Source organism: Pseudorca crassidens, chromosome 14 (assembly GCF_039906515.1).
Source record: "Pseudorca crassidens isolate mPseCra1 chromosome 14, mPseCra1.hap1, whole genome shotgun sequence".
NCBI lineage: Eukaryota > Metazoa > Chordata > Mammalia > Artiodactyla > Delphinidae > Pseudorca > Pseudorca crassidens.
Window position 1 is genome coordinate 14,235,689 of NC_090309.1, and position 22,102 is coordinate 14,257,790.

At 50.2% G+C, this 22,102-nt stretch overlaps 1 protein-coding gene across 7 annotated transcripts in view; it reads left to right on the forward strand.

Moving 5' to 3' along the window:
• The window catches only part of REEP1 (receptor accessory protein 1), a 111,156-nt gene that overhangs the window by 80,506 nt on the left and 8,548 nt on the right, over positions 1–22,102 (forward strand). For 2 of the 7 annotated variants that reach the window (XM_067704462.1, XM_067704461.1), the window contains exons 6-8: positions 8,280–8,432; positions 14,501–14,678; positions 19,283–19,318. In XM_067704462.1, the coding sequence (XP_067560563.1) occupies positions 8,280–8,432; positions 14,501–14,678; positions 19,283–19,318 (367 nt within the window). The remainder of the gene's footprint in view (positions 1–8,279; positions 8,433–14,500; positions 14,679–19,282; positions 19,319–22,102) is intronic. The other 5 variants (XM_067704463.1, XM_067704467.1, XM_067704464.1 and 2 more) reach the window with 4 other exon arrangements.

The window sequence follows — 22,102 nt, forward strand, 5'->3', positions numbered from 1 at the left end:
ACTCAGCCGTGTGTGTAAATTATATTCTTATGGTAATTCTGTAGGGCCGTCCTCTTCCAGGTCTGCCTCAAGCTGGAGCCTCCTGAATCTTGGCCAGTCACCGCCAGTCCCTCTGACCACCGGGGAAGCCCGTGAGCCTAGGCCTCCAGCCGGGCACCTTACAACTAACCTGAAGGAAGCTCTAGATAGTCTGAAACTTGCCTCGGAAAATAACTGCTCATTAGTTCTTTCTAGTTGGGCTAAAAAGTAGTGAGGGACGCCTGCTTCCTGCTGAATTTGGTTTCAGACAAGAAAATTTTCTGCCTTGTGGGGGCTTTGCTTTTCCTCTCTAAATATCTTGAGAGAGAAAACACTCTTCTTTCCCCAAAATAATGCCCTCTGTTTTTGAAACAGATGTGTACTTTAAAAAAGAAAAGAAAAGAAAAAGAAGTAAAATTCAACCTGGCTGAGGGATAGATCAGTGGTTTCCATAGTAACAATGGACCACTCCAGGCCGCGGCCAAAGGATGATAAGTCACCACTAGGTTCAAATCTGGCTTTAGTATCCAAACCACCTGGGAAGCTTTGTTTTTCATTTTTAAACAGATTCTCAGATGTGCTGAATCAGAATCTCAGGCAGTGAGCCCTTGAATCTCTATTTTTAACAAGTTCCCCAGATGATTTTTAAACAGCCAACTCGGACTCCCCTGGTGGCTCAGTGGTTAAGAATCTGCCTGCCAATGCAGGGCACACGGGTTCAAGCCCTGGTCCAGGCAGATCCCACATGCCGCGGAGCAACTAAGCCTGTGCGCCACAACTACTGAGCCTGCGCTCTAGAGCCAGCAAGCCACAACTACTGAGCCTGTGTGCCACAACTACTGAAGCTCCTGCGCCTAGAGCCCTTGCTCCCCAACAAAGAGAAGCCAACTCGATGAGAAGCCCTTGCACTGCAACGAGGAGAAGTCCCCGCTCACCGCAACGAGAGAAAGCCTGCGTGCAGCAACAAAGACCCAACGCAGCCAAAAATAAATAAACAAAATAAATAAATATATTTTAAAAAATAAGTAAATTAAATAAACAGCCAACTCTTTACAGGTCCCTGCCTGAGGGCCCATCCAGAACCATACACCACAGGTGATGAGGGTTAAAACAGTTAACTTGTTTTAACATTCCTGGGATGCAGATTTAGCTGCTTAGAAGCATTAACCTTGAGAATGAGAAAGCTGAGTCCAGAACAACCTTGTCGATTACCCCCAGGGGAACAATCAAAGCAATTTTGTGAAAAAAAGACACTCTGCCCAGTCACAGTGGCTAGGGTGACCATATACTGTTCAAACAGCACACATCTGAGAGTGAAACGGTGCTGTAATTATTATGCTGGGACAACAGGTAGAAACTAGGTCTGTTCCAAGCAAACCGGGGTTTATGGTCGCCCTCCTCATGGCTCCATTTTACGTCTCTTGGACCCTGCCTGTCTCCTCCCAGAAAACACCCTCAGCCTACAAATCAGTTCTCACTGTAAACATCCGCTGCATTTAGCCAAACAGTTGCAGGAGAGAGGGTGAGGTGACTGAGAGCCTCCCTCTGAGTTCAGACAGATTGAAGGGAGGCTGGGACCAGGGGACCGGATGAGGGCGGTCACTCCTTCCTCATCTGCTCTATTTTCCATCCTTTGGTGGCTCCCCAGGAGGAAACTGCAGAACTTAACCAGAAGAATGAAAGATCTTCTGCCTCCACTTTTAGTTAATCCTTTTTTTCCTTATAACTTTGAACCCTGAGCCCTTTCTCTAAAAAAATGAATGTTTGCAGGGTTTTGGGATCATCATGAAGTGTGAAGAAGCTTTGTAAACCATATCATTGTACAAATATAAGTTGTTATTAATGTTAATGTTTTATCTTAGAATAGAAAAGCTAAAACAAAACAAACAAAATTACACGTTGGAAATTTCTCCCCAGGCCTATTAACCCCCAGCCCACCTCCCAGTTTTCCCCAAGGTCTAATCCTTGTCCCCGGGAAGTAGTGATGCATTTTTTTCTTTCAGCAAAAGCTGCTCTGTCTCCTTCCTAGGGACACACCTCGGTAGTACCTTCTTTCTAAGTGTCCCTAGTCTCTTGGCTGGCTCTGAGCTTAGATATTAGCTGTTTCCCAGCCAGTAATTCCACCCAGAGGGAAAATTGAGCCCCACGTCTTTTTAAGACTAGAGTTGGAAATCTCTCGCTTTTTAAAATTAATGCTCTAGAAACTCATTAGTTAAGCAAAACACATTCTCAAGGGAAGAGAAACAATAGTGAGAAAAACCAATTGATCAAGAGTTTTAAAACTGTCAGGTAGTTTTACAACTGACTTCCCTGGCGGTCAAGTGGTTAAGACTACGCCTTCCAATGCAGGGGGTGTGGGTTCGATCCCTGGTCGGGGAACTAAGATCCCACATGCCTCGTGGCCAAAAATTAAAAACATAAAAAAAAAAAAAACCAGAAGCAATATTGTAATAACTTCAATAAGGACTTGAAAAATGGTCCACATAAAAAAATCTTCAAAAAAATCCCCCCAAACTGTGAGGTATCCAGGCCACCTTATTCCCCTTGCCATTTGAACCATATCCTGGGTCTCTTCCACCTGCCCACTTCTCAGGCCTGGTAAACCAATCTTGCTTTTGACCTGTCTCATAACTTGAAAAATAATGCCTTTTACTTTCCCTGGAGATCCTATCCCTAGAACAGTTCCAGTGCTGACAATAGTGTTATTAAAGTCACCTGTTTAAGACAGCCGGTCTAAGTAAAGCTGGCGTTCTGTGAATTAGGGATGCTTCGTCCCCAGGTTGCGTGTGGGGTTTTTCCCCCCTAGAATCTAGTATTTCCTGTTAGATTGTGAGCTTCTGGCCCTGAGTGACTCTGGATTCTTTTCCTTTGTTTCTTGCTTAGCAAAAACCCAAAACCAAACTTTGCTAACTTGTCTGGTGTTTTGCACTCATTAAACCTTGTTGATGGGTCTGAAGAATAAACTTTTTGATGCCTCCACTCCTGCTCTGCCCGAAATGGTAGCCACTTGCCACGTGTGGCTGTTTAAATTAATTGAAATGAAGTAAATTTTAATATTCAATTCCTCAGTCTTTACTCACCCGCTTTTGAGTCCTCAGCAGCCAGCGTGGCTGGTGGCTGACACAGGGATAGAACGTTCCCACCATCGCAGAAAGTTCTCTTGGGCAGCACTGTCCCAAGCCTTCTGTTAAGCCTCTTGGGTTCTCCTTTGCCTTATTTCCATCTTCTCGCCTGCAGTGCTCTGCTTTGACAAGGGCCCCTCCCTTACCCACTTAGCCCTTTGGGGCCTCTGTATATGAGGTTCACGAGGAAAACGGGCAGATGGAGACTCAGCCTGCGGCATTGCCCATGGTCGATCTTTCCGTTTCTTCATCTTCTCCCCTGGTCCGGCTCTGCTTTCACACCGTGACCTCCGCTTTGCTGACTTGCCAGCCAGAGCTCAGGTACTTTGCCTGCAGTTATGGTCAGTGGCCACCAGGGTATAGCCAAGCCTTGCTTATAGCCCTAGCATCTGAACACCTAGGCACAATCACAGAGAGATAAATTATAGTGTTTTCCCACTCATTTAAAAAAAAAAATTCCCACTCAATTTTGCTTTAAAAACAAACTCTTTAAACAGTTCAGCATAAATAGTTTTTAAAAATGTCCTCTCCCTCTGATCCTTATTTTTTATCCATCACTGCTTTATCTAAACCTCTTGCTTGAATAAAAATACTGCTTTCAAACGACATGGAACTTTATTCTTGGAACCAGAAGCTCATTCTGGAAAGTTCATAAGCCTAGTGATTAGGGGCTTCTGACCAGACTGGAGTTGTTTGCCTTTGCCTTTGTTTTTTTTCTTGCCAAAAAACCCCACGATAGACAAAAGCAAAAACTACCTGTTTACGATTAATCAGAGGGCAGGTGTTCATTTTCTTTTTATAAAACCTCCCTGTATCCACTCATGCTTTGAATGTATTTCCAAGAAAGAAGAGAAGACTGCTGTCCCTTTTGGATCCCCGTGTCTCCCTCGTCTGGCTTCGCACACTTGTGTCTGCTGAATCTAAGTGGCTGAGGACTCTAAGAAGTTTCATGCTCGTCCCTTCACCCCCTCAGAGGAACATTTCCCAGCCTCTGCTCTAGCTTATGTCAAGTTAGCCCTCTTTCTTCTGTTGAAGCCAAGGACCGTGTAACATAAAATTAATATTTAGAGTTCACCGTGGCAACCATTTAAACACCAAGATTACATAAACTGTTATGGACAACCTGCTGAAAAAATTTAGGTAGCGGGTAGGGAATACTTCCCTCCCAGACAAATCAGCTTGCCCTGGAGCTCATTTCCAAAACCTGAAGCAGCACCTGAAGCCTTGTCCACTGTGACACTCGCCTTTGTTCCTCGACACCCTGTCTTCCTCCCGATGTTTCTACTTGGAATGTTACCTCACCTTACTCCACTCCATAGATGGTGAGGTGGATTGAAACAAACAAGAGACTCAGTCTCACAAGTCAGCAGAAGGCGGAGTTGCCGGTCTGATATTACTTGCCAAATCTCTGTTCCAAGTTTGCCTGTGGAGATCATATGTAGCTGGAGGCATCGAGGGTCCCAGTGGAAAGAGAGAAGCCCACCTGCCTGCCTGACCTCTGAGAAGAGCCTGGTTGAACCTAGGAGGTGTGAGAAAGCACTTGGCTGTGTCAGTGCACCTTCCTTCCTGGTCACCTCCTCCCCCCTGACTCCTGGCTCCTGCCCTCACTCCCTCAGTGTTGGGGGGAATTCTCCAGGGCCCCGCCTTGCTCTCCTCTCCATCCCAGAGCCACTCATCCTTTCCCTCACCTTCAGCTGTCACCACCTGTTGCTCCTGGTTCCCAGATAGGCTCCTCTCCCCAGGTCTCAAGTCCAGCATTTCTGGTCCTCTGAACATCTCCTCCCTGTCTCCTGGTACCTTCAGTCAGCATCTCTCTAACTCCAAATGTGTCCCTCCTCTTGTGTCCCAAATTTCTGATGATGACAAAATCACCATCCTCTCTGGACCCCAAGCTCCAAATTTCAGTCACCTTTGAGTTCCTCCTTCCTCTGATTGACTCTTCAAGTCCTGCCCATTTGATACCCCTTCCTTCCTTCCTTCCTTCCAGGCCCTCTTCCAGGCACCCTCCCTTCTAGCTTGGACTATTGCAGTAGCCACTCAAGGGGTCACTGCCACTCTCCCTTCCTGTTTGAGGCCTGTGCATTTGGCCCTGATCCCAACCTTCCTGTCTAGTCTCTCCTGACCTTTCTGGTTCTTGTATACTGTACTTACAGCACCACCTTCAGTGCTCTTCTAGAAATAGCAACTCTGCTGTTTCTAGAATTTTCTCTTTCCTGCCTCTACTGATGCTAGTTCATCTGCCCCTGTTCCCACCTGTTTGAAATCCTGTCCACCCTTCAAGGTCAAGAGCCACGTCCTTCACAGCAGCCTCCTTAGATTCCTGGGGGAACTGGTCTCACTTCATGGCACCCCAGTGGCCCTCTTGTAGTCATTTATATCCATGTCTTACCTGCACCCCTACTAGGTGCACAGTAAATGGTAAAGGGATGAAGGATGGCTGTTCATATTTTTAGCTGTCACAGCCAGGAGAGCAATGCTTAGCAACAAGTATGGGCTTTGGAAATATGCAGACCCAGGTTAAAAAAATCCCAGCTCCAGGACTTCCCTGGCGGTCCAGTGGTTAAGATTCTGTGCTTCCAATGAAGGGGGTGCAGGTTCAATCCCTGGTCGGGGAATTAAGATCCCACATGCCACGCGGCCTAGCCAAAAAAACAAACAAAAAAAACCCCACCTCCCCCACTTGCTGTTGCACCTCTATGAGCCTCAGCCTCTCCACCTGCAAAATGGGCATGATAATGGTTTTTGCCACAAAACAGTCATGAGTCGATGTCCATAGAGATTTCCCAGGAGGCAGAGCTCATGCTGAGGCCACCTGTTGGCCACTTCTCCTGTGTCAGTTTGCTCTCTAAGGTTGACCATGATCTTCACTCACTGTTGAACCAATAAGAGAAACAAGTCCGATGCTGGCATTGGGAAGTTACAGTCCAGACTCTTGTGGAGAGGAGGCTGTCTCCTGCTTGTGCGGATCTCTTCCCGTCTTTTCTCTGTGGTGCGGTAGCTTGGGCACAGTTGGGGCGCTGCCTGCGCCCTTGTCCCTCCCTGTCCATCTTGCCTGTGCTGTGTGGCCCTGGGCAAGCCACTCTCCCACCCTGGGCTTCAGGTCCCTCATTGCTCTGGGCCCATCTTCCGTCTCCTTGTTCAGCCTTGAGGTGAGCAGTGTCCGAGTGGCAGCGTCTATATAACACGTGAGCCCCTGCCCCAAACCCCACTGAGAGAGAGAGAGAGAGAGAGAGAGAGAGAGAGAGAGAGAGGAATGTCAACCTGTGGGTTGTTAGGACAGGAAGGAGTCTTAGGTGCCACTTACTTCACAGGGGAGGACCCCGAGATCCCAGTGCCCAAGGTCATGCTGCTGGGCTGAGAGCGATACTCCAGTTCCCAGTCCTGTGTTCCTGCATCACTCCAGACACCCCCATGGCCCCCTCCCCTCCACACACACTGAACTGACAATTCCTGACCACATTCTGCTTGGATCACACCCCCAGGCCCTGAGCCCCCATGGCCGAGAGCCTGAGGGATGCCTGTCTGCCCCTGACAATTCTAGAGCGAGTCCCAGCCCAGGGTACTTTTAAGGTTGTCTGCCTGAGCTTCTGACCGTTTTATCTGGAATACCTCTAGGAGTCAGGAAGGTACATTCATATGCGAGAGACAGCCAGCAGCTGCCCCCAAGGCAGGCTCCCACTTTGCCTTGAGGCAAGGCTGGGGCCACACTGAAATGCAGGTGGTGGGTCGCAAGTTACCTTAAGAGACTAAAGATAGTTTCTTTAAAGCTTTATCACTGTGTCCTCATATAACATGGTACATCAACTGTACTTCAGTAAAAAGAAATGAGGATATTGAAAAGCAAAACAAATAAACAAAGCGTATCACTGTGATAAAGTGGGAAGTTGTAATCGTAGCTCCGCTTTTCACTGAGCAAACTTGTCCTGTGGATGCCCCACCTCTGGGTCCCCTACCCGACTCCTACTCCTTGAAGAGAGATCTGCCACAGCTTTAACCTCCCCTCAGGGCCCGGCCTCTCCAAGGAGGAAGCCTGGACCAAGCAGAGCTTCCAGCTGGGTCTCACTGGTGGCCTTCTACACATGAGGGCTGGACAGCTGCTGCGTGTGGAGCCCTTCCCGGTGACCCCCAAACCCCATCACCTGGGTGCTGGCCTGGCTCAGATGACCAGGCCCTGCTCTGCTTTACAGGGACTCTGCTCATCTGTGTGCCGTCATTGTCCTGCACAGCCCTGTCTCGCTTCCCAGATCCAGGTCTTCATCTCCTCAGCAGCTGCTGTCAGCACCTCAGATCCAGCCTGGCCTGAGGTGTTGGCCAGTGTTCCCAACCGGCCTTCCCTCACCAGTTAATGTTCATTGTTGCGCTTCATCTCCCATGAAGGGCACTTCCGGTCTTTATTGCAGACATCCATGTGCCCAGCTCCAACCTGAGGAAGGAAGGCAGGGCAGATACCAGGGGCCGTTCTCCATGTGTGCCACGCAGTGTGTCCAGAATGTTCTCAGGACTCTAAAATCCCACTGTCTTCACTTTGCTCACTACCCAGAAACCTTCAGTGGAGCTCTCATCGAAGTCCAGGTTCAGGCAAAATACAGTTTTTCCAGACTGATCTCCCACTCGTCACCAGCACCCGAGCCTCTTCTCCTCAGACTGATTCAATCTCAGTTCCCCAATGCACCCGGGTTTTCCACTCTCCCACCTTGGCTCCAACCACTGTCTGGCCACAGTGTCCTTCCCCTCTCTTTCTGATGGGGCAGCCCTTGCCTCGCTCAAGTCTGAGCTCTTGGACGAGGCCTCCCCGGGTATTCTAGCCAACAGTACTCTCTCTCCGTCCCCTGAGCTTCTGTCGTATGTTTTGTCGTCTGTCATTTGCTGTCTTGCACGCGTTTGTGTCTCGATGCCTCAGCCAGACTGGGAGAACCTTGGAGTAGGAACCGTGTCGTGTTTCCTATTCATGTTTGTTTCCCCTGCGGGGCTTCACGCAGCACTTCAGGAGCTCTCCAGCAGCGTTGGCTGCGAAGGAAGGAATGAAGAAGTGAGTGAGTGAATGAGTGACTTGTAGGAGGCCAGGGCAGCATGGCTCCCTTCAACCCATTTTGTAGGTTTGGTGCCCATGGCTTTTTTTTTTCTTTTCCCTTTTATCAGGTGGTTCGACTCTTTCCTTTTGTCTCCTCTTTGGACCTCAGAGAAGGGCAGGTAACCCCGCTGAGAGATGTGACTAACTCCAAACTGAACCCTTCGGGGATGGAAGCCAGCAGCCACCTGTGCCCACTGGCCCATGGTCTGGATCGGAGCCAGGTGTCTCTCCTCCCGACAGCCATGTGTGTACATGTGCGTTAATCCCAGAGCCGAGGCCCTGTCAGCCTCCTCCCAGAGCCTCTTATTGTGTTGATTTGGTAGCATCTAACATGCAATTAACTTACTTGGTGTTTTGGTTTGTTTGTTTCATGCCTGGAGAATGAATTGAATTTGACGATTGATGCTACGGTGGGAAGAATCCTTTCTCTCTCTCTTGTTTGTTAATCCAATTCTATGTCACGAACGAGGCCCTTGCCTTCGTGCAGCATGTTGGGAAGGAGCCTGCTTGGCCTCGACGTGGAGCATGTATAGCTGTAGAGGTTAACTGTTTCAGCGAGGTGGAAACCCTGTGGGAATTTAGAAGGAAGTACTAACTCTTCTTTTTTTCAAATATTTGAATCGCCAGTGGGAAATGTGGTTATGCTGGTGGCTTTGTTATCAACTGCCTGACTTACTAAAGCCTTTTGTCTTTATTCTCATTGTCATCAGTTGAAGGCAGTAGAAACCATGTGAGGTGAGGTGGGCTAAACTTTGTGCTCTGCTGGAGCTCCCTCCTGTCACTTGTGTCCCTGTCACTGGTGTCCCTTCCCCTGTGTGTCCCTCTGGAAAAGAGGACCTCGTCGAGGGCTTGCAACCAAACTTAGTAACTGTTGACTCGGGGTTCTGTGGGCCCTAATGGCAGGTATTCTATTAGTGGTAAATTGTTTTACTTAGAATATCAGCTTTTTAAAGGTCTGGGTTTTCCCAGGAACACACTCCCTCATCTGACTAAGAAAAGCATCAAAATATAGAAAATTTGCTGTGTGTTAGCTACATGGATTTCTTATTCCTTACAGATTGGGGGAAGGATGAGGAATTAAAGTTCCCAGATTCACAACATTGTAAATCAACTGTACTCCAATAAAAATTAATTGTAAAAATTTTTTAAAAATTTACAGTACCTATACATATAAATATGTACATAAAAGTACATAGAAGTCCCTAAGGTTTATATCTTGAATCCATCTATAAAATTAGAAAAATGTAGTAATTAAATACAAATGAAAAACTACATCAATAAAATTGAAATACAAAAAAGATCTCAGATTAACAGACAATTCAGTGACACAGTTTACTTTTTTAAATTTACTTTTATTTATTTATTTTTGGCTGCGTTGGGTCTTTGTTCCTGCACACAGGCTTTCTCTGGTTGCGGTGAGCAGGGGCTACTCTTTGTTGCGGTGCGTGGGCTCCTCGTTGTGGTGGCTTCTCTTGTTGCGGAGCACAGGCTCTAAGTGCATGGGCTTCAGTAGTTGCAGCACGTGGGCTCAGTAGTTGCGGTGCATGGGCTTAGTTGCTCTGCAGCATGTGGGATCTTCCCAGACCAGGGCTTGAACCCGTGTCCCCTGCATTGGCAGGTGGATTCTTAACCACTGTGCCACCAGGGAAGTCCCCACAGTTTACTTCTTAAAGTCCAATTTTCTAAGAGTTTTAGCCAGGAAAAAGAAAAGATTAAAGTAATCAGGAATAGATTCCCCTCCCTTGCCCCCAAGATACTTCTGTGGGATTTCTGGGGCTCTAGGAGCCCAGCTGAGAGAGCCACTGGGCCATATGTTGTTGACATACCCAGAAAAAAGCAAGGTGAGTCTGTTAAAACAAACAGCATGTAAGCAAGCAGCCACAACAAAACTGGGTAGACCCTGCTTACAATACTGTGGGGAATAAAGAGGTCAAAGTATGACAATACAAGCAGGAGGTTAGTTTTCACGGAAGGCTGTGGATGTGTTCCTTTCTGGTCCCATGAGGCTGGGCTCTAGAGTGCACATGGGCTCAGCTGCCCCGTGGCATGTGGGATCTTAGTTCCCCAACCAGGGATCAAGTTTGTATCCCCTGCATTGGAAGGTAGATTCTTAACCACTGGACCACCAGGGAAGTCCCATCTACTTCTACTTATTAAAAAGACTCTTTTGGAGTCTTTAGACATAGATTTTTCTGTGTGTCACTTTTGTATATGCAATAAAGGATACAGGCACCATAAACTGATTGAAGTCTTTCTAACCTTCACTTTCAGAATCCGATTCTTCTGAATCACTTTTCAACTCCGCTCATCAGTATCCGTTCAGGATGAGGCCGCATCACTCTCTGTGCTTTCTAGAGCGTTGGTGATGCAGAGCTTTTGTCTCTGAGATTTTCATCCATGCTGCTGATGCCCATTCTGCCAGTTCTGATGTTGCCACTTTCTTCATCTTACTAGAAGGTGTCAGTAGAACGTGTTCTAGGCAACCTAGACTCAGATTCCTTCTTCAAGTGGGTTTTTTTTAAAAAAATCTTTTGGCTGCACTGCACGGCATGTGGGATCTTAGTTCCCTGACCAGGGATTAAACCCAAGCCCCCTGCATTGGAAGGGTGGAGTCTTAACCACTGTGCCACTGGGGAAGTCCCAGTTGGGTCTTAAATGGTTTGTTAACAGTGAACAGTCAGGAGTTTCCATTGTCTGGTCATGCCTTTGGGAATAACAACTGAGTGCATTCATGTGTAGGCAGTGACAACAAAGACAAGGCAACAGCAATCGTAAGACCCTCCCCAGTTTTCAGAGGTGAAAAAATGTATGTCTTGTAATTGACGATAGTTATCCACAAGAAGTCTAGGAGTAAATGGGCACCGTCGGTATTCCAGTGACTTAGTGATGTCAAGGCTCCGGGTGGATGTCTCTGCGAGTCTCCTCGTCACAAGGTGGCAGTTCCCACACTCAAAGGCAGAAGGCAGGGAGCAGGGTCAGGCCTTTCTCCTGCATGTGAGAGAGAGAAAATATCTTTCCCAGAAATCCCTTAGCAGATTTCCCCTTACCTCCCATTGGCCAGAACTGCAAGACATGGCCATGCATAATAGCTAGGAGGGAGTTTGGGAAATCTGGGTTTTTTTCTCACCATTTCGAGAACGGAATTGGGCATGACTTTTGGATGGTCAACTAACAGTCTATCCCACTGTGGTCAAATACATTTGGGATATGCTGAGTCAAACAACCCAAAACACTACAACGTCTCAAAGCTTTTCGTATGTGGCTCATTGAATTATAGAATATGTTTTTAAGCTTTTCCAAATTTAGGGAGTCCAAATTTATTTTCCCAAAAATAAGGAACCCAGTTTTGCAGAATACCAGAGAACCACTCTTGGGCTGTTCCCAGAATAAGAAAACGAAGGTTCTCAGAGCAGAGCTGAATCGGCCGGTGGAATAAGGTCTGTGGAAAGTGAATGGAGATGAGGTTTGGAGTAGAGACTGAGCAGGGCTGAGAGGTTTACAGCTGAGAGGGCTATATTGATTTGAACCGTCTCAGATTGTTTTGATGGGTACGGGCTAATTTGTTTTCAAGAGCCTGTATCCATGCTGCCGTGGTTTCTTCTGAGACAGGACTCAGTCGATACTGAGCTGTTATTATCTCCTTTTCTTTCCTAACCTTTGGCACTTCCTGCCTTCATGATGCTAGTGATACTGGAGCAGGCCAGCTGGCTTCTGGGACTGGAACTGAGTGCTTTGCTGAAATGGTCATGGACATGCCTGCTGCCTCTTTCCCTCAGATACATTGCTGAGCCTTTGTAAGAGCTGGCAGACCCAGGGAAGGAGTTAGTCCGCCACCATTTATTTGGACTTAGAATCATGAAGCCCCTCCTAGTTTTTTCCCCAGAAGTGATCCTTTTTTTTTTTTTTTTTTTGGCTGCCCCCCGCAGCATGTGGGATCTTAGCTCCCCGACCAGGGATTGAACACGTGCCCCCTGTAGTGGAAGCACGGAATCTTAATCACTGGACCTCCAGGGAAGTTCCTAGATGTCATCTGGAATGTTTCTGAGTAGAATAATCATGGGTCATTGGCTGATGGATTTGGAGGGGATTATACTGGGGAGCGGGTCTCCCCCCTCATTTTCTTGCCAAAGACCACCCAGCTGTCATGTCTAGAAGGTGAAGCCTCAAACCCCTTGCCCACCATCGTTCAGGAGCTGTATCTGAGGCAACCAGGGAGATTTCTGCCTTTCTCACATAATGCCCTCCAAACACCCCTTTGCCTGGATTTAGAATTCTAGTTGTATATATTTTTTATTTTATTTTATTTATTTATTTTTAAATCTATTTTTATTTTTGGCTGCGTTGGGTCTTCGTTGCTGCACGTGGGCTTTCTCTAGCTGCGGCGAGGGGGGGCTACTCTTCGTTGCGGTGCGCGGGCTTCTCATTGCGGCGGCTTCTCTTGTTGCGGAGCACAGGCTGTAGGCGCACAGGCTTCAGTTGTTGCAGCACGCAAGCTCAGTAGTTGCGGCACGTGGGCTCTAGGGCGCACAGGCTTCCGTAGTTGTGGTGTGTGGGCTCAGTAGTTGTGGCACACAGGCTTAGTTGCTCCGCGACATGTGGGATCTTCCCGGACCAGGGATCGAACCCGTGTCCCCGGCATTGGCAGATGGATTCTTAACCACTGTGCCACCAGGGAAGTCCTGTATGTATATTTGATTATTTAAATGGTTTTCTTTCTGCTGTTGTTAGTTTCCTGGAGACGTGGTTTTTAAATATCTTTGTAGGCTGAGAACTTATCATTTTCATATTTTAATGCATCTTTGTTTCATTCTGACATTTTTTCTAAAACTGTCTGCAAGCTCCTTTGTCTTCCCCCGTTGCCTCTAATGAACTCATTCTGCGTTTGCTCCTTTAGCTAACTGACTCTTTTGCTAAAGTTACTTCAGTGAATTACTGTGCTTTGTTGGCTCATTTTCATTACTATTTAAGTAAAGTGAAAAAAAAATCTCCAAACCCTTCTGCCATCTCTGAAAGCCTCTTAACTAATGCTGTCATGGCCCTTGTTGGTTTCGTCAATCCCACCCCCCAGCCCAGAGCCCTTGTTAGCTGCTCTCGCTGATTTTGTGCTGATTTGCTGGTTCTGTTCTATCTGTGGTGCCTGTGGTCCCCACGTCCTCTAGCCCTCTAGGACTACTCTTTCCTTCATTATTTAAATAAAATACCTCCGCCCCCGATCCATGCATCCCATGTACCTATGGGAAGTCTGCATGCCCGTGAGTGTTTCTGAAGATACCCAAGTTTATCAATTTGCCTAGTGGTTACTTGCCTGTCACCTCTTGCTCCGAATCCCAGCCCGGTTCTCAATAATCCACGTCTCCTTACCAGCCCCTCCGCCCTCGGGTTTCCTTCTCCCCCGAACACAGCTCTCCCCCTCCAGCCCCTGAGGCACACCTCAAGCAATGCTGTCATCCCTGTGCCTTCCTTATAATCTTCTCACTTTGACAGATTCTCTCATCCAGACAGCGAGGCCCTTCCCTTTCATAAGTATAATGGATTGATCTTGCTTTTCCTAAACAAAAGAACAGTTTCCCCCTGAGACAGCTTCTGTGGCTCCTTGAGAATGAGAAATGGTTACGGTCAACAGTGTTTTGTCGCGTGTGTGTCTTTTTTTAATATCATCTTTTTCCTTCCTGATTCGTTACTTTGGGTATTTTATGGAGCTCAAAGGTGACAGTGGCAGTCAGTGTGACTCACGGACAGTCGTGTGAACAGATAAAAGAAATGGCTGTTGTCATACGTTTAAAAAATACTGTCTGCATTTTATTTCCTTTGAAAAGAGTAAGGACTGAGCACATAGATTATGAAGTTCTGATATTCTAGCCAGATCCCTGTGTCCTGGGAACGGAGCAAAATGTAGCTCTATAAGGATTTTGATTTATGTAAAGCCCGAGGAGCCGCAGACAAGCCCTGTAGAGTAGGAACCGAAGGCAGCGGTCGTTTCCTCGGCCCTGAGTCTGGCCGAGGCTCGGGCTTATTGTGGGGGGCGTCTGAAGGAGAGGAAGGAGCCTGGAGCCAGAAGAACAATTCCTGAGCCCACAGGAGGCCCTAGAACATTCTGGGCCTGGATCCCCTCAGTGTCCCCTGCAAGTACACCAGGCAGCTGCCCCTCTGCAGAGTATTCCAGGGGACTGGCCTCCACCTGGCTGACCATCAGAGCCCCCCTCTTGGCCTCGGTTGCGTTCGCCCGCCACAGCTGCCCGGGTCTGTGGGGCAGGCCTCTGACGTGTGCCCCGTCCTGTGTTGTGTCCAGGGACAGGGTGCCTTATCAGAGAGACTCCGGAGCTTCAGCATGCAGGATCTCTCCACCATCAGGGGAGACGGCGCCCCTGCTCCCTCCGGCCCCCCGCCACCGGGGCCCGGGCGGGCCAGCGGCAAACACGGCCAGCCTAAGATGTCCAGGAGTGCTTCCGAGAGCGCTGGCAGCTCAGGTAGGTGTCACTTCCCTTCCCCTCTTTTCCACCTCGTAGGCCTTGCTTTCGTGAAGGGAGACCCAGGCCCCCCTAGGGCCCTTGCCCCAAGGACTCGCCACCCATACAGACGTCCATCAGACCGTGCCAGGCCAGCCAAGGGGCAGAGCACCACTTGGGCCAGGGCAGAGGGCTGGCCTTGGGGACTCTGATCAGGGGCAGGGTTGGGTCACCTGCACCAAAGGGCCCCATCTCCTCCATCTGATTATGTGGGGGTGGGGGTGTTGAGTAGTAGTACCTGGACCAAGCCTAGAGGCGACAGGCCCAGCTGGACCTGGGCCAAGGCAGCTTTCTCTGTGTTCTTCTTCTCTGACCCCACACTCCCAGGAGGGCTTACCTGTCGTGAGCACCTGAGTGTCTCCTCCCACCCAGCCAGGGCTTACAGCACAGTATCCCTTTTCCCTGCACGGTATTTCCTGTCCTGTCTCTCACTCTACCATCTCCTCCCCTCCCTGAGCCACCATGCCCCATGCATAACCTCGGCCACCACATGCAAACGCCACACTAGCTCTGAGGTCTAATTCCTGTGGAGGCCAGGGCTTTACGGAAACCACACCTCTACCTCGATGTCTACCCCTGGTAGAGGGGTACCTGGGCCAGGATTGGCCTGGAACTTCGTTTAAAAGTGCAGAGTCCTGGGCCCCCCCCACCGGGGGATTCAGTAGGTCTAGGGTGAGCCCCTGGTGTGTGATGCTGTCGAGGTTGCAGCCACATTTGGGACCCACTGACGTCTGATCCCTCAGTGGGTTTTGGGCTTGTGGAAGGTAGGGGCAGGGATCAGAGGGCTACGGAGTTGGACCGGGACTCGGTTTCCCAGACTGTTCCTTGGGAAGATTACGGGGCTTGGCTTTCGGGAGCTGAGCACTGCTGCTGCCAGCAGAAGGTTGATGGGGAAGGGGCTGCAGGGATCGTTCTGGATCATCACCTCCGCCCCTCCACCTTGCTGGGAAATTGAGCCTGGGGGCTGAAATTGGGCCACTATTGGAATCTCTGGCTGTGACATGTGCAGGTGGTTAGCCTGCCCTTAAATGTGTAAACAGGGACCTCCAGGCCACCTAGACCTAGACTGTGTGCTGTGAGGTGCAGCCTACAGGGGCATCTCAGTCCTGCACCTGGGGTCCTTCCAGGCCCCACCTGACTTGAGGGTCTAAGACATGGATGGGAAAGAGGGAGCCTCACCACTGCCCTGGGAATGACAACCCATGCTCCCCTCCAGGGAAAGGAGAACAGCTCAGGACCCGGCCCAGCGTCTGCCACGTTCCAACCCTTTCAGGAATGGCCTCTCTACCCCCGGCCCCAGGATTGAAGAATGTGGCTTTTCTGTTGGAAGGGAGAGATTTTAACCCTAGCAGGGCTGGGGAGGTGGAGGCTTGGCCATGGGGGTGAGGTCTACCTCAGGTAGGGGAACCCTGTCCCTGTGCCAGGGGAGCTTAGCATGGAATCCCAAAAGGCCAGGCAGGAGGGGACCTCGGGGATCACTCAGTCTAATCCTCTGATTTTGCCAGTGAAGCGACAAAGGCCCAGGGAAGGGAGCTGTCACCAGGGTTGCCCGCCGGTGGCATTCTCCTGTGGCCCCCTGACTCCTAGGCCAGGGCCTTCTCTCCACTCACCTGCTGGCCGTCAGGTTTCCCTGAGCATCTACAGCTTCTGACCTCCTGGGCACCGTCGCAGAAATAGGGATGCGAAATGCAATTAGATATCGCCTCCACCCTCGGTCAGCTTCCCGGCTACGAAGCCTCAAATGAAAGCTGTCATTGGAAGAAAAAGGGCCCCAGTTCTCTGAGGCTCAGTGGGCAGAGCTAGAACCAGTGGGGTCAAGTTCCAAGGGGGTAGCCACTTACCAGCTGTGTGGCCCGGGCAAGCTGTTTATCCTCTCTGCACTGCAGATTCTTTATCGAAACACAGGGAATGACGAGCCCCATTTGTAGGGTTGTCGTGAGGATTCAACCAAAATAATCCATGTAAAGGTGCTTACGGTCATGCCTGGCACTCGAGGTCGTAGCTGCTGCCAGTTTTGTTCTTCTTGTTGATATCTAACTCACCTACGAAAGCACTTTATAATATGAAAGTATCCGGGACAGAAATGGGCTGCCTTGTGAGATAGTGAGATTCCTGACATTGCAAGGGCCCAAACCAAAGTCAACTAGTCATATACCAAAGCTCTAGGGAGGGATTCCTGCTTTGGCTAGGAAGTGGGCCTAGGTGGCCCTACAGTCCCTTTCCCTCTTAGAGTCTCTATTGTCATTACAGAGGTGAACGAAGCAGAGGAAGTAGGCTCAGAGAGGTCACACGCTGTGCCAAGGCCACACAGGACTGGAAGCCAGGCCTCCTGCCTACACCTGCCCTTGGCGGATGATTCGTGACAGCTTCAGAACTAGGAAGGAGAGAGGTTTGGTAGGATCTAAAAGGCGATGGATATATTACTCAGCCGTAAAAAGGAATGAAATTTTGCCATTTGTGACAACATGGAGGGACCTGAGGGTATTATGCTTAGTGAAATAAGTCAGACAGAGAAAGACAGATACTGTATGTTTTCATTTATATGTGGAATCTACAAAATGAAACAAACAAATGAATATAACAAAACAGAAACAGACTCAGAGATACTGAGAACAGACCGGTGGTTGCCAGAGGGGAGAGTGGTGGCCGGGAGGCATAAAATGGGTGGAGAGGATTAAGAGCTACAAACTACCAGATATCAAATAGATAGGCTGCAAGGATGCAATGCACAACACAGGAATATAGCCATTATTATTTATAGTATCTGTATACGGAGTACGATCTATAAAAATATTGAATTACTGCACCTGTACACCTGAAACTAATATAATATTGTAAGTCAACTATACTTCAATACGGGGAAAAAAAAAAAAAGGTGATGGGAGGCATCCCCTGGGCTTTGAACATCTTCCCAGACAATCACTAGATGGAAGCGGATTTGGGCTGATTTGTTTGGTTCTGACCCTGCTGCCCTCCGTCCTCTGCTGTGCCCCGTGGGGCAGGGGCAGCGCTCTGGTTGCAGGTGTGCAGGCCAAGCGGGTGGAGTTTGCAGAGAACCAGAGAGCCTGCTGTGCTGCCACACGACCTGCTCTCCTCACGGCCTGCCCTTGGCCGTGGCGCCTGTGACTTCAGGGGGCGGGCAAGGGAGGTGCTGACCTAGCAGGGAGGGCAGGGACCATTGGCCCTCGCCCTGGCTGTTCTGGGCCTAAAATAAAAGTCATCTCAGAAAGAAAGACCAGTGAAAGATGGCCCAGGGTCTGGGCGTGGGGCAGAAGCACCCAGATCAGAGGCTCTGGGGCTGTCGTAACCCCAGAGTGGAGGGTGCGGGTGCCTGGGAGGGAGTCAGCCGAAGGAGGCCCAGCTTTGTGCACCCTCCCAGCACCCAGCCTCGGACGCCAGGCGTGGTCGGGTCGGGGAAACGGCCCCCAGTCTGGGCTTCCATCCTGGCTGAGTGACCCCGGGCCTGCGCAGAGACGGTAAATGCAACACAGCGAGGCAGACGTCAACAAGCAGTCACCACACTTGTTCCCTCTGGGCCTGGATTCAGTCAGAACCTTCCTCAGAATGATACCCCAGGCGGCTGCTATCAGAGGGTTTGACCTTGGCACAGAAAACGAGCTCCGTTGCCTTCAGGTTTCCTCTGGAGAAAAGGCGCAAGAATCCCTACCCCTCCTACATCTTAGGCTTGTGAGGAGAGCAGTTACAAGGCACAGGGCTTATGTGCAAGCCCTGGCAGGTAGCACCTGTTGCGGGCAGGCTGGGAGAGGATGGGCAAGACGCGGTGGCTGCCCTCCCGCGGAGTTGTGCGCAGCGTTGGAAGCAACAGTTTCAATATACATATAGGTAGAGTTTGAAAACACGAGGCCTAGTGAAAAAAGTACAAAACGGAACAAGATATTATATAACAATTTATGTAAAATAAAAATGTAGGCCCATTGGTGTAAAATAACACTATGCAGTTTGCATCGCCCACCCTGCAGAATGGACTGGGAGGCGTTTTGTCAGACACCATTTATTGAAAGTCTGGCACTGAACCCCAGGAAGGGTACAAGGGAGTTGAAAAAATGATCCTTGCCTTCCATGAACTTGGAGACAGCCTGTATTTAGTCAGCACCTACTGTATACCAAGGCCCAATGTGCACCAAGACCAATGGACTGTGTAAGGTAGCAGCCAATTAGCTGTTTGAGCACTTTGAGGGTTCAGCGGTCAGTTTCCTGCAGGTCATTCTGAACTGGGAGACAGACAGAGGAAGGGCATCTGGGCAGACACAGTTGGAGTTATTTCTCAGAGGAAACTTTGACGTCACCCCCTGCCTTCCCTTGGGCTGCAGGACACAAGGACTGAGCTCTGTGGGCCAGGCAAGGTCATTTTCTAGCACCCGAGAGGAAGCTGGATCTGGAATGATCCCCTCTGCCACCTCGGTGTCTCTACAGAGACCCACATTCCTGGGACCCCTGTATTGAACACACTGGGATCCCCACACCTCCCTGGGACCTCCCGGTTTACCTGGGGGCTGGTTCCTGTCAACTGGGGGCTATCACTGATGGTGCCCCCATTCCCACAGTGTGTACCTGCTGCTTCACCTGCAGGACCTGGAAAGGTGAGTAGACAGCCAGCATCTCTGCAGCGTGCGGGACTCGCCTCGGGACGAGGCTCTAACCATGAGCTGGTGTCAGACCTGGGGGCTCCCTTTCAGCTGCAGGGTCTGGGGGGTGGAGTCAGGAGGTTACCTCCTCCAAACAGCAAACATGTATTACCCTACAGCGAAGCCAGGCTAGACGTTTGGGAGCGGCTTAACTGGGTGGTCTGGCTCAGGGACTCTCAGGAGTTCCGGTCAGGATGTCGGCCAGGGCTGCAGCCATCTGAAGGCTTGACTGAAGATGGCTGTCTTGTGACTGTTGGCTGGAGGCCTCAGGTCCTCACCAAGTGGGCCTCTCTGGGGCTGCCTGCGCATCCTTACGACATGGCAGCTGGCTTCACCCAGAGTGAGTGATGCAGGAGAGAGAGGGCAAGCGGGAAGCCACAGTACCTTTTAGGACCTGGTCAGAAGTCACACACCACCACTTCTGCCTTATTCTGTTTGCTGGAAGTGAGTCATTAAGTCCAGCCCACACTCAAGGGGAGGGGAATTCATCTCCACCTCTTGAAGGGAGGAGCGTCAAAGGATGTGTGGAGCTATTTTAAAACCATCCCAGGGTCATAGTTCCTTGTGCTCTGGGTGATGATGACATAGGCACTTACCCAGCTCCTCTGAAGTGCTGGAGCCCCAGGGGTTTCGGTCCTTGTGCAGCCAAGGGAGCCCTGGTCCTGCTTTGCCACTTAACCAGCTGTGTAAGTATGTGCAAATCACCTAACACCCTAAGCCTTGATTTGCTTCAAATAGAGAGAAAGATCCCCGCTTCCCCACTTCACTGTGCTGTTGTGAAAATGTCTGTGAAAGGACTTTGTGAAGGGTGGTGATGGTGATTACTGTTAGAGCCAGGGGACCTCAGGGAGCCCAGCCGGCCCCTGCTGCCACCCTCCCTGGGTGTGGGTGATAGCTTAGCCACGTGGTTCTCTCCTGACCTGCTCCCGCGCTTTCCCTGACCTTAACTAGACACACGAGGGACCAGAAATGGTGCTGGGCTAACCCAGCCCCCTTTGCTCCCCCCACACCAAGGAGGTGCCTTTGGCTCAGAAGGCGAGAGGGGCCGCCCCCGGCCTGCAGCTGCTGGCTGGTGTGAGGGGAGGAGAGAGGCACGCCTGGCGCCCTTCTTGCCTTGTGCCCCCTGCCCCGGTGCCACTGAGACGTGGCTCGCGCCTCCCATATCGGTGGCGGGAGAAGGGTCCTGTTTTCCCTTTAGTTCTTCAGTTTTAAGACTTTTCAGTGCTAAGGTTTTCAAAGGTCTGTAGAAGACATGGGGGTTTTGGAGGCCATAAACCTAATGAGAACAGATGGTCCAAGGAGTCCTGAGCAGGGCTGCGGAGACCAGCATCGTGCTGGGACAGAGGAGTGTATATATGCTCAGCAAGGATAAAAGAAACGGAGGGGCTGCACGCAGCTGTTTCCAGCGCTAGCGGCCAAGACTCGGGCCTGGTGGACGTACTAGTTTGTGGGAAACAACCACAGCGTCCCGGGCAATTATGGTTATTTCTATCTAGTCACCCTTCACAATTTTGAGTCTGTAAATTCCATGAGCCGTTCAGAACGCCTCTCCTTCCGGGATCTTGTCACTTGGGGTACCGGGGAGAGGAGAGCTGCCTTCTCCTCCGTTCTTGCCTCGTGGGCCTGTTCTGTGCTGCTGTCTGCATGGGGAAGCCCTCGCCCTCCCCATGACCCCTGGTGGTTTCATAATCAGAGGCTGCCTTTCCAGTACGTTTAAACAGAATTACAGCGGATTGTGGGAACTGAGTCGAGTTCGGTCTTCCTGGGAGCTGCGGGGATGGGGGCTTCTTGGGGACTGGACAGCAGGTGGGGCTCGGTGGAGGCCTCCGGCTGGGGTGGCCCTGCTCAGGGTTGTGATCTGGGAGCCTTTGCCGCAGCCCTGCCTTTTCTTGGCCCTCTTGACACCCAGGGCCCTGGAGTTCTTCCCCGTCTCCCTAAGGTCTTCTTGCGAGGAACCTCTGTGATGGTGGGAAAACCCCTTGGCTCTCCAGGCCTCAGTCTCCTCCTCTGTAAAGTGGGGGTGGGGGTGGTTTGAGCTTGATGCCCCTGGGGGCCCTTCCAGCTCTGACCCGTTTTCTGCGGGTGAAGGGTGCTGAGTGTGAAGTGTCAGCAGACGGTGTCGGGGGAGGTTGGTCTCACGCCCGGGGCTGGGGCAGTGATGCTGGGAGAGAGGATTTCAGGGGGTCACAGACGCTTTGGTCAGAGGGGCCCTCCTGGTCCCCTGAAATGATTTCCATCTGTGCGTCTCGGGCCCCAGGAGAACATTCTGCTCCATTCCCGCCCATCTGTTAATCGTTTCCTGTTGTCTCCTGCACATCTGTCTCTCTTTTTCTGTGCTTCTGTTATTCTCTCTCTCTCTCTCCCGCTCATACCTACCGCCCTTTCTCCCCTCTTTTCTCTCTACCTGCCTTATGTTACATAGAGCTGAAAACTGAATTCTATTACTGCTTGAAATTAGTCATAGAGGTGGGGTTTTTTTTCCTTTTTTTAAAAAAAATCAAGTGTATGGGACATATAAAAAGCAGAGTCATCTCTTTATCCTCTCTATTAAAAGAAAGAGAGAATTGCATCTTTCTTGAGGGTGGCCCCGCGGCAGTTTCTTTCCGCGGCAGCCGGAGCCATCAGAGGTTTGGAGCGCGGGCAGAGAGTGAGCGTGTGTCCGTGTGTGTATACCTGTGTGTGTGCACGAACACTCACACGTGTGTGTGAGTTTCATCCCCAGAGGTCCTTCCCTAACAG